The sequence below is a fragment of the Gracilinanus agilis genome, chromosome 5 (genome assembly GCF_016433145.1).
Source record: "Gracilinanus agilis isolate LMUSP501 chromosome 5, AgileGrace, whole genome shotgun sequence".
In the NCBI taxonomy this organism is placed as follows: domain Eukaryota; kingdom Metazoa; phylum Chordata; class Mammalia; order Didelphimorphia; family Didelphidae; genus Gracilinanus; species Gracilinanus agilis.
Window position 1 is genome coordinate 38,815,723 of NC_058134.1, and position 12,923 is coordinate 38,828,645.

At 34.6% G+C, this 12,923-nt stretch overlaps 1 protein-coding gene across 2 annotated transcripts in view; it reads left to right on the top strand.

The window, feature by feature from the left end:
* The first annotated feature begins 299 nt into the window (after positions 1–299).
* Positions 300–12,923, top strand: part of ANKRD28 (ankyrin repeat domain 28) — a 114,954-nt gene continuing 102,330 nt past the window's right edge. The window contains exons 1-3 of one of the 2 annotated variants that reach the window (XM_044678669.1): positions 300–423; positions 563–564; positions 1,855–1,938. In XM_044678669.1, coding sequence (XP_044534604.1) covers positions 300–423; positions 563–564; positions 1,855–1,938 — 210 coding nt within the window. The remainder of the gene's footprint in view (positions 424–562; positions 565–1,854; positions 1,939–12,923) is intronic. The other variant, XM_044678668.1, reaches the window with a different exon arrangement.

The following is a 12,923-nucleotide window of genomic DNA, read 5'->3' on the forward strand; positions in this document are numbered from 1 at the left end:
ATCTGGGCTTAGTTTACAAAGGTGGTGGTGGTTGTTATTTTTTTTTTTAACTAATAATTTAGATAGTAAAGAACTGGGGACTTTCAACAGAATAATAGAATTTGGTTATTTTAAAGATTTTTAAAAGCTGGGGGCGGGGGTCAGTTACCACTGGAAAAACTGAAGTTTGAATTAACTTAAATGCTAGCTATAGTGAATACAGAGAATGTTTGCAAGTGTGTACAGAAGAAGAAGACATACTACTTGTGCTATACCAACTGTAACTTTTGCTATATAGTTTGAAATAGTGTTTTAAACGAATGAGTCGGGTGTGTATTGTTGTTTTGGAGGAGATAGAAGATGAATCTCCACCATTTGTTTCTAAATTGCCTCAGGAAAATAAATTCCTCCCATCTCCAGCTTCTGGAAATATATTGGTAAGATGTGGCATTTTCTTAAGAATTTCTTGTATTCTGGTGTAGTATGCATGGTTTCTTTTTATTCTTTTGCATTAAAAAGACTTTTAAAGATCATTTTAGTTTTCATATTTCAGTTTGCTTAATAAAAATTAAAAACGACATAGATGTGCAGATATGTGTATATTGTCACAATGCAAAGCGACTGTTTCTGATATTCTTGGAAGATGAGAAACATTGCAGATACTATGTTCAGCCTTGAAAATGAAAATTACCCTTGTGTTTATAAAATTATAAAAAATAAAATGTCAGTCTGACTGTAGACTGCCTATAGCCTATATTTTATTTTTTACTTTCATTCCATATTTAGTCTGTAGCTTGTAAAATTGGCATAACAAGTAAGAATTGGCAGATCTGCCTATTTTAGGAGAGATTTACTGCTACTAGAAACACGGAAGGCCTGGTATTTACTGCAATGGCTTGTATATTGTTTACATGTACAACTTTATCTCGTACTCTGTGTTATCTTTAGCCTTGTTTTAAAAGCTGTTGTCAACTGCTTCTTCTTTGCCTGGTAGAACATGATATCCTATCATAGATACTTATGCTGTTGATTAGGAAACTTATATTTAGACTTACACGTGTTTGTGTGTGTTAATCATGCCATTCAGACATACTGTACTTGGTCTAAGAACAGGGGAACTGAGTCATTTTAATAAATTTCACAATTTCTAGATTGTGAACTCCTGTTACATCAATGGTAAAACTTTAATTCCAAAGAAAATGTTTTCAAGAAGGCCTTATTAAATGGACCCCTAGCCCCACCCCCCATTGGTATTAAAACTATCTGATTGAGATAGCTGGGGCTATGTATTTTAGATCCCAGAATTAAATAATCTGACTTATTATTAAAATCAGTGGATATTCTTAGAAATTCTCTTATTCTTTTTTTTTTTTTTCTTTTTAAACCCTTGTACCTCGATGCATTGTCTCATAGGTGGAAGATTGGCAAGGGTGGGCAATGGGGGTCAAGTGACCCGCCCAGGGCCACACAGCCGGGAAGTGGCTGAGGCCGGGTTTGAACCCAGGACCTCCTGTCTGTAGGCCCGACTCTCACTCCACTGAGCTACCCAGCTGCCCCAGAAATTCTCTTATTCTTAAAAATTATCTGAATCAGTAAAATATTTTGTTATAGCTGAACTGTTAGTGATTTTCCCCACTCTTACCTTTTTTTCCCTCCAAAGGTAAATGTAAAATCATTGCAAAGAAAATGTTAAAGAAAAAAAATTGCTGCTAGATATTCTTTAGTTATTGGTAGAGAGGAGACAGGAAATATTTTATGCTTTTTATTGTTCTTGACTTAGAAATTAAACATCAGTATTATTAGAAGCAGAAATGTTTTATAAAGCATTTATAGCCAAAGACAATTTTTTTTTATGCCTTTTCTTTTATATTTTAGCCATCACTGGTTCAAGCTATATTTAATGGAGATCCTGATGAAGTTCGAGCACTAATATTTAAGAAAGAAGATGTTAACTTTCAGGTAATAAAAAGTAGAGTTAAATTTAGATAATCTTCAAACTTCCCTGAATATTGGAGTTGTATTTTTAAAGCTTCTATTTTAGTTTTCAAATGAAGAAAAAATAAGTTTCTTCTGAGTTAGAGATGTATACTTAAAGAATAAATGACATATATGCCTCTTGCAATATTTTTTTTCTAAGTTGAAATCTGACATTTCTTGCTTTAAAAATGGATATAGTTGTAAAAATGTATTGAGCATAGATAAACATTCCCTTGTTTATTTTACTCTCCTGTTAAAAGGAGAATAACTTGTCTAGTTTTTTGTTATTCTTTTTGCAAATGTTCTTTCATAGTTGTTAAAAATTAGTGGAGTTATTAAAAGGAAGCTTCCTAAAATAGGTGACTTGCTCCTGGGCCACAAAAAATATTATGTCTTTTAAAGTATTAGCAATTTACTTTAGTAGAATCAGGCCCATTAATGCATTTTCAGTGAAACAAGTGTTCCTCTGTAATCTTGTGAATAAAGTAGTGTCTTGCTACTTCATGTGATCTAGAAAGTAGTGCTAATAATAAAAGTAGGGTTTATGAGTTTGATATTATGCAGTTCTAAATAAAAAGACCTTTTTAAACTCTTCTTTTAACTATTTCCTTTCTTGTTCTTGGTGTACAATTAGTGCTATGGTTATTTATTAAAAAGGAATACTATACAGGAAGGAGTTATTCTTCCCTTTTAGAATATGTTCAGATCTGGATTAGTTACGTGTGATGAGAACTTTGCCACTTCATTTAGGTGGGAATATACTATAGCTCTATTCATCTTGGAAGAAGCCATATCTGGTTAAAGGGATCCCCTGACCAACCCTGCTGACAAATTTCAGTTTGTGTTCATTTAAATGGCACTTCATTAGTGTCAGAGAGAGAAGATTTAGGACTGCTATCCTGCTATGATTGCAGATTTCCTTGATACCAAAATTGTCAATGGTGTTTTAATATAGCCAGCCAATTATTAATTTTGAGTTAAATTTTGCAGAAAATTATTATATTCGAGGTTTATAGGAATTTTCTACACCTAATTCCTGTGCTTGAGGTTTATGGATATATTCTAGATAATAGATTGTGGAAACTGTAATGTTATATAAATGGATGTCATAACTTTTAAAGATTAATTGGTTCTCTTATCTTAGCATACTTTTAAAAATTCCTCAAATCTTTTCTTACCAACAATAATAGTAAGAAGCAAGTCTGTAAATAATAGTACATAGGAATGAGAGAGAGGTTTCCTGTTGATCATTTATTTAATCTCTTGAATTCTCATTATAGGTGTTTAAGTCTCTAAGCTTCACAAGAGTGAGAGAATTAATAAAAATACACAATTAGAGGTATTTGGCAAAAGAATATACCAAATATTATTTTTAAATGCATAAGATATGCTTAATGGTTTTGTTCAGTTATCCAAACTAAAAGACGTAGTTTGGTCATTTTGGAACTATTTAACTTTTGAAAGCATATATTTTTGTTCTTTACCTGTAGTTGTGAAATATTTGAACAACTCTTTTTTAGTCACATTTTTATTGTCACTGATATGTTAAAAGAACATATCCACAAAAAAGACTACCTCATTTTTTTGACGAGATAAAAATTATATGTAAATATTTTGATTGATCTATCATTTCATCAATGTTGTTGTTCCCTCCTGTGATGTATATTATAGCTTACAACTCTTCTTCCTTTGTGTACCTCTTGCCCCTCCTTTCCTAGACCATCTGGTTCACTCAAGGCCTTACTCTAGATCTCAGGGTACCATTGAAGTATTTAGCTATTAATCCTTGATCTCACTTACATGACCAGCCCTACCTCCTTTTCTTGTCCTGCTTCACTTCACTGAAATCCTTTATACCACTACTTCATTGTTAATATGTGATTCCATATGCTGTAGGGATTCACAACTTTTAATTCTTTAGAGGATCTGGTATACTATTACAACCATGCAACAAATAAGTAATAGTATTATAATAGTTAAAATTAAATTATGAGACTGCTAGTAGCTTTAGTAACTTTATTACATCAAAGTAGTGATAGTAAAGAGAGGGAAATGTAGGAAAGAGGTAAAGAGTTGCTTAGCTTAATACCCCATTTGCCATTTGATAGATTGAAGCTCACCACCGATAGGGGTACCTTCAGGTTCCAAGCTCTAGCCAGAAGAGTGTGAGAGAGTGAGCAGTGCCTAGGTCTTGCCTCATAAGCAGTTTTCTCCACCGATTAGCACTCCTACGTCACATTTCAGGAACCAATCATAGTTTCTTAATTTGCCTGGCATCACCCAGGGAGCAATGTCTCTGGGATCAGTTTCCCGTCCCATTGGTTTCAACTTCCTTTCTCTGAAGTTTTCTCTATACTTGTACATCTCAGTGGTAAAGGATCTTCAGGTCCCTGGTTGATGACATCAAACAAAGCGACATAATGGGAAGGGGATTTCCCTTCCCACAGTTTGAAAGTGATGGACCTTTATCTCAACAGAGTGAATTGAGACTTTTTAAAAGTACTGCACAATTTCCCAAATGTAACCAAGGCCATTCTTCTCCTTTATCATTATATGTCCAATTTGTAGTCCATCTGCACTGCCTTTTTTAGTAAAAATCAGCATTCTCCGTTTCCTATCTTAACCTTCCATTTGAGAACTGAAGAAAAACAAAGCTGCCCTTATAAGCATGCATAGTAATGGAAAAGAAATTTCCAAATTCACCATATCCCAAAATTATATATTTCTCATTTTTTACTCTTATTTCCTTTACCTTTTTCTGAAGGGTGGGTAGCATGTTTCATCATTAGTTCTCAAGAATCAAAGCTGATGTCATGATTATTGACATGATTGTCAAGCTTTGTATTTATCACATTGCTGTCGCTTACAGAAATTGTTTTCCTTTTTCTGTTTACTTTTTATCACTTTACCTTCCCAGGTTTCTCTGAAACCATATTCTTCATAATTTCTTTTAGCATGAAATATTTCATCAGATTTATAATTTATGGGTTTACACTCAGATTCTCATTCTTTGCCAACTCACAAAGAACCATAAATATTTTTGCACATCCTCAATTTCTTTTCCCTAAGATTTATCCATCACTTTAGCTTCCTTTCCATTAATTTTCCCTTCTCCCATTTCTCTGTTTCTGTGCATGAGTGTATGTGCGTGGTCATACATATATGTATGCATGCTCAAGCATGCTGTTGTCTCCTTTGACCAGTTAAGATGAGAGTAAGGTTGAAGTGTCAGCCACTCCCCCTACTAACTTCCCTTTGTTTGTATAGATGTCTACTTATGTAACCTGCTTGCTTAAATGGGGTAATTTTCTCTAACCTTCCAACTTAAGCCCTGGTCCATGTATTATTACTCTTTCCCTCTTTGTTCTTATCTTTAGATTATCAAGCTATACAGAATCTTTCTTAGCCCTCCTTTCTAATTAGACTCTCTTAATGACCCTTAATAATGATAGGGTTTAGTGGGGACATATATATTATCTCCCCATACTAGAATGTAAGCAGTTTATCATTGTCCATTTTTGTTTACCTTTTCACATTTCTCTTTATCCCTGTGTTTAAAGTTTGAAGTTTTTGCATAGCTCTAGTCTTTTCATTAGGAATGCTTGAAAGTTCTTTCACTGAAGATCCTTTTTTTCCCTTTAGGATTATACTCAGATTTTCTGGATAAGTTGTTTTTGACAATATAAACCTATATTCTTTGCCTTCTGGAACAAGGTATTACAAATTCTCCACTTTGTTAGTAGTAGCTTCCAAATTATATGTGATCTCTATGACTCCTCAGAACTTGACTCTTTCCTTTTTGACTGCTTGATATTTTTCTTTGACTTGGAAGCTAATTACTTTGACTGAAATGCTCTTGGAAGTTTTTGTTTGGGGATTTCTCTTGGAAATTCTCTTGGGATTCTCTCTAGTTCCACTTTGCTCTCTGGTTCTAAGAGCACACTGGGCAGTTTTCTTTTAAGATTTCTTAAAACACGATAGCTAGGTTTTTGTTTTGGACATTACATTCAGATAGTTGGATAATTCTTAAATATTTTCTATTCTTAAATTATTAAATATTTTGTTTTTACTATGGAATACTTTATATTTCCTTATATTTTGACTTTATTATTATCTCATGGAGTCATTAGGTTCTTTTCTAATTCTGAGGGAGTTTTTTTGCTTGGGAAAGGTTTTAGACCTTCTTTTCTGAGGTGTAAATTTCTTTACCAGTTTTTTCCTTTAATGCCCTAAAGACATTTTAAACTCTTTTTAAAAATTCATCTCTTTCAAGAATTCTCATTGAGTCCAAGACATTTCTGAGGGACTTAAGAGAAAAAACCCTATCCACATCCAGAGAAAGAACTGTGGGAGTAGAAACACAAAAGGAAAACAACTGCTTGATCACATGGGTCAATGGGGATATGATTGGGGATGTAGACTCTAAACCAGTGATTCCCAAAGTGGGTGCCACCACCCCCTGGTGGGTGCTGCAGCAATCCGGGGGGCGGGATGGTGATGGCCACAGGTGCATTTATCTTTCCTATTAATTGCTATTAAAATTAAAAAAAAATTAATTTCCAGGGGGCTAAGTAATATTTTTTCTGGAAAGGGGGAGATAGGCCAAAAAAGTTTGGGAACCACTGCTCTAAACAATCACCCTAGTGCAAATATCAATAATATGGAAATAGGTCTTGATCAATGACACATGTAAAACCCAGTGGAATTGCGTGTTGGCTGGGGGGGGGGGCAGCAGAGGGGAGAGGAAGAACATAAATCATGCAACCATGGAAATTTTCTCTTAAAAAAAATTGAAAATATTAATTCCAGAAAAAATAATGAATTCTCATTGAATGTTTCCCCAAGCTATATTTTTCTTTTAGGCTTTTGCTTGTTCTGGAATTATTCTCTTCTTCTTGGTTTATGTCTTAAACATCCCGGACACCATAATAACATTTTTATTCTGGGATTCTTTTTTGTATTTGTTCTTTCTCCCAACCTTCTTCCTGACCTTGGACTTGATGTTAGAGCCAGCTCTGTGAACTTCTGGAGGGGAGATTTGAACTGGTCCTATTGCTGCATTTTGGGGGTATTTAGTTTTTTATTTTTCCAGGACTAGTGCCTTCAAAGTGAATTGATTGAGGGTAAAGTGTAATTAACATGCCCCTTGTCTCTCTGCAAGTTCCTGACCTGGGTTTTAGTCTCAGCAACAATAATAGCCTGTTGGATTCATACACTGTTAGTCAACTGTGATGTTGTTTTGGTTCAGAGGCCTAGAATCACAGCCCTTTGATTGGTGTTGCTACCCTGGTTGTTCCTTAATAGGCTTCAGAACCATACCACTGCTGCCTGCTTTAAGTTGGCTGCTTTTTCAGTATATTCTCTAGAGCCTTCCAAACACGAATGCCACCCCAGGAAGAGATCTTCTTGTCTCAGTCTACTCTTCTGAATCCCAGAACTGGCAGCAGCTACCAGTTGATACCTGTCCCCACTCTTTCTGGATCTGGGAGTTCAGGATCTCCTCTTGCCATTGGACATGGTTTTGCCTTAGAGTGCAGCTACTCCTGGCCAGACCCCATCCACAGTATACACTGATTCTTTGTCTCCCTAAAACAACCAACATGGGCTGGAAAAATGACTCATATTGTTGGATTCTAGTTTCTAATCCATTCTAATATCTGCTTCTGTTTTATGCGTGAACTCACTCATCCTTTTCATATTCACTATTATGATTATTAGTTGTATATTTCCCTCCATCCCATTATCTTCTGTTTTCTTTCCTCTTTCATTTTATCCTGTCTCTCCTCAAAAGTCTATTTTGATTCTAACCATTGCCTCCCTTCCATTTGCCTTCCATTTTATCATTCTTCCTCGCTACCCCCTTTGTTCTCTTGTACCCTTCCCCTCCTTTTTGTGTATTGGGATGAGTTACATTTCTGTACATAACTGAATTGATTCAATCATTGCCTGCCCCACTCCTGCCCATTTTCCTCTTTATTGTAAAAAATAATGGCTCTCCTCTTCTATATGAGAATATTTTCCCCATTCTGCTTTTCCCTTTCCCCTTCTTCTAGTGTGTCCCTTTCTCCCTTCATTTTTTAGCATTTTTGGAGATTATTCCTTCATAGTTGATTCATACCCATGCCCTGTGTCTATGTAAACTCCTTTTTAAGTACCTTAAAAAGTTCTTAGAAGTTACATGTATCATCTCTTCTGGAATATAAATAGTTTTAGCTTTGTCAATTACAATTACTTTTTCATGTTTACTTTTTTTTTTTTTTTTTTTTTTTTGCTTCTCTTGAGTCTTCTGTTTGAATATCAGATTTTTCTATTCAATTCTGGTCTTTTCATCAAGAATACTTGAAAGTCCTCTTTCATTAAATTACTATTTTTTCCCCCTGAAGAATTACACTCAGTTTTACTGAGTAGGCGATTCTTGGTAGTAATCCTAGCTTCTTTTGTCTTCCTAGATATTATATTCCAAGCCCTTCTTTCCATTCCCCTTTTCCCTAAACCCTTAACTTTCTACCTTGGTAACAACTCTAAGAGAGAAGGGCAAGGGCTAGGCAATTGGGGTAAAATGATTGCATAGGGTCACACAACTAGGAAGTGTCTTAAGGCTAGATTTGAACTCAGGTCTTCCTGACTCCAGGCCTGGCACTCTAGCCACTGTGCTACCTACCTGCCCCTCTCCTTTCCTTTAATGTGGAAGCTATATCTTGTTTGAGCTCAACTGTGACTCCATGATACTTGAATTGTTTCTTTCTAGCTATTTGAAGTATTTTCTCTTTGACCTGGGAGCTCTGAAATTTGACTGTAATATTCTTATGAACTTTCACTTTGTGATATCTTTCAGTAGATGATCCATGGATCCTTTCCAGTTTTTACCCTGTGAATATAAGATAAGAGCTGTTTTCTTTGATATGATTTCTAGGCTCTTTCAGTGATCATGGCTTTTTTTTGACTATTAATTTTTGGTTAGAAAGTGGGCTAAGGATATTTTTGGTTTATTTCAAAATCCTATAACTGTTCCTGTTCATAATGAAATGGCTATGCCAATATTTATGGGTAGTGGTGTGGTTGCTGTGAAGGAATATGGGAGTAGGCCTAAAAGGTTGGTAGAGGCAATAAAGAGAATTGGAGATATAAGTATTAAAGCTCAAGTTCGACCTTGCTTGTTGTATATTTGTCATTATTTGTTTAGTAATTAAGTGAATTAATCAGATTTGTAAGGTTTGAATGGATTTGGTAGTCATTGCTTAGGGGATGTTGTGAGGTGAAAGTGAGGAAGGTAGAAGGAAGGATGGATGGGAGAAAGGAGAGAGGAAGATAGAGGAAGGGAAAGGAAGGTAGTAGTCCCAGCCTCAGCAGGGGGAAATTGACCAGAGCCCTTTGGGGCTCAAATAAAAGATCAGAGAGCAACTTATGGTTTAGACTATCTAGGTTTTATTTAGATTAGGAAAGGGGAAGGTTAGTTGGGAAAAAGGGTCTCTGGGGTAGAGAGAGTCCAGGATCATAGAGTCAGTCAGCCTCTAGGCTCTAAAGAGCAGAGAGAGAAAAGGCACCAAACTTTCTCTTTTCTTCTTTTTCCAACACCTCCCAAAATAAGGAAGTGAGAGGTGTCGGGGGAAGTTGTAGCAGGGAGTCCTGGGAAACTTAGTCTCCCAGGGCTTAGAAGAATTTTAAACTGCACATTGTTAAGGTAAAACATGGGAACAAAATGATGATGGGTAGGATTGTAATACCTATAATTGTAGGTGTGATGAATGGGGCAAATAAATTTTCATTCTTTTTTTTGTCAAGGTAGTATATAATTTCTAGGAGTTTTGTTCTGTTTGAGGAGTAATTGAAATTATGGTTTGATTTATTATTTTGAGTTAGTAAGCAAGAATAAGGAGTTCATTATACTAAAAATTGTTAAAGATCATGTGGAAGTATCTAATTGTGACATTGTTTTGAGGACACATATTTCATGCATACTATAAAGTATTATGTTAATTTACTCAAAAATGACTGCATTATAGGGGACCATTTTCCAAAGTATTTTAATGTGGTTATTTCTAGTGTGATAAGCATGAAACTGTAGTTGGATCTGCAGATCTCTGAGTATTGTCCATAAAATATGCCTGTTTGAGATGATGTCAGGGTGACTTGGTTTAGTTGACTATGGATTGCATCTGTTTTTAACCCTAGTATAGGGCTGCCCATGTGTGAAAAATATCTTCTGATGTGATTAATATACAAATAGGGAGTTTGATTGGTAGGACCATCCAGTTAATTACTTCTAGGAATTGGAGTGGACCTGGATCTTGAGTAGGAATTATATATGAGTCAAATGTAGGATCCGCATAGTTGGTGTATTCATAACTTCATTACTATCAATGGTACTGAATTGATTTCATCTATTATGTAGAGAATTCATAACTATGGAAGAGCAATTAAGACAAGAATAATGGTTGATATAATAGTTCATGTTGTTTCTATTTCTTGAGCATCCATTGTGCTCATATGGGTAAGTTTTGTTGTAAGAAGATAAAGATATACAATACTAAGGAATACAGTCATTAATGTATGGTCATGAAAATATACGAGTTCTATAATTGGGGATGTGGCATCTTGTAAGCCTAGTTGTATAGGGCAAGGCATATAAGATATAGGGTTTAAACCTGTAATTTTAACTATGGCAAAGTTATGTAATAATTTTAATATTTTTTGAAAAAGTCATAAAAGTTATTGCATTGACTTGAATTCAGTTTTAGGTGGTTCATTTCCTCCCTTTCTTGAATTAAGATTTGATGAAAACTGGCTGTTCAAATGTATGATAGGGTAGAGGACAACCATAAAGTCATTCAATATTAGTTTAGATGCAAAATCTTCTCAGGTAATAAAGACTATTAGGATAATGGCTGTTAATGACATAAATGAGCCAATTGATGATAGTATATTTCATATTGTAAAAACATCTGGATAGTCTGAATTATTGTCAAGGCATGCCAGATGGGCCTAAGAAGAATTGTGGGAAGAATGTTAAATTTACTCCTACAAATATGGTAAAGAAGTGAATTTTTGCTCATATCATTAAGTATGTAACCTGTGAATAAGGGGAACTAGTGGACAAAGCCTCCTATAATTACGAATACATAAGTATAGTCCAAAATTAATAGTCCAAAAGATTCTAAATTCTCTCTCCTTAAATCTGTTTTCCAAGTCACTTGTTTTTCTGAAGATAGTTCATTCTTTTATTGTTTCTTGATGTCTCGTGGAGTCATTAGTTTCCATTTGCTCATTTATAATTTTTAAGTAATTATTTGTATCTCTTACTAAGCTATTAATTCTCTTTTCATAATTTTCTTCCCAATTTTTCCTCTACTACTATTTATCTTTTTTTTAAAATCAGCTAAGAATTCTTATTGGGTTTGTGTTTAATTGGCATTTTTCTTTAAGGCTTTGTTTTCTTCTCAGTTTGTCTTACACCTGTTCCCTGCCCCTAAAGTAGCCTTTTATGGACAGATTCTTTTTTTTTTTTTTTTTTTTGTCATTTGATCATTTTTTTATCCTTTTTCTTGACTTTGAACTTTAAAGTTGCACTCTGCTCACACTAAGGGTGGAAAGATACTGTGCCAAGCTTTGGGCCTTTTCATATTATTTCTTTCAAAGTTAGTTCTGGGGTTCTGCCAGTTTAGGTACATCCAGGGAATGTTGTGATCATTGCTCTCCTGGTCTGTGTTGTGGTCTTCACCAAGTAAGGACCTTTTACCAAAGAAGAGCCCAGCAGATATTCATGTAGACATTCCTTTTTGATACTCTGACCAGGGTCCCCTTCCTTCCTTGTGATTAATCACCATAACTCCTCTGGGACCTGAAACTGTGTATGGGCAATAGAGTTGCCATTCAATGCCAGCTAGAAAGAGTCCCCTATAATCTCTTTTTGATCAGATGTCTGACCCTCTTACTGGCATAGGGCTCCTGTTACTGCTAAGGATGCTATTGCCATACCCCACTCTGATGTTACATACTGTTTATGTACAAAAAGAGCAAAGAATATAATGCAAAAGTATTAATACAAAAAAGCAAGTTGGAGAATTAGTTGTCATGTTTTCAAATTATGAAGTATTTTTTGATGACATCCTAACTCATTCAAAGTATGAATGAGAAATGAAAGAAATGAATGAGAGAGGGGTGGTGGTTGAGTGGAGGCAAAGAGTATAGAGAACCTTAACTTTTTTTTTCTCTTCAACTTGAGAAATATTGACAAACATGAAAATTACTTATAAAAAGAGCAGAAAGAGATTATTAACGAAACTGTAAAACTCTTATTATATGTATCTTTTTAAAAGTACATATTAAAATTTGACAGTTGTACCAATACTACACTGTTTGTCTGAGCTTCCTTTTGCATTCTTCTGATTATATTTTAACTATTTGCACTTTTTTCAATTATTTTTAACATTGCTAACACTACTACCCTCCCTTCTATTGTACTTTTGCCTCCCCCAAAAAGACTCTTTTCCTTGTAACAAATAAGTAAAATTGAGCAAATCAATTCTATCCATTTACTTTGTTGGGGAAATATATATATATATATATATGTTGTATNGGTTGAGTGGAGGCAAAGAGTATAGAGAACCTTAACTTTTTTTTTCTCTTCAACTTGAGAAATATTGACAAACATGAAAATTACTTATAAAAAGAGCAGAAAGAGATTATTAACGAAACTGTAAAACTCTTATTATATGTATCTTTTTAAAAGTACATATTAAAATTTGACAGTTGTACCAATACTACACTGTTTGTCTGAGCTTCCTTTTGCATTCTTCTGATTATATTTTAACTATTTGCACTTTTTTCAATTATTTTTAACATTGCTAACACTACTACCCTCCCTTCTATTGTACTTTTGCCTCCCCCAAAAAGACTCTTTTCCTTGTAACAAATAAGTAAAATTGAGCAAATCAATTCTATCCATTTACTTTGTTGGGGAAATATAT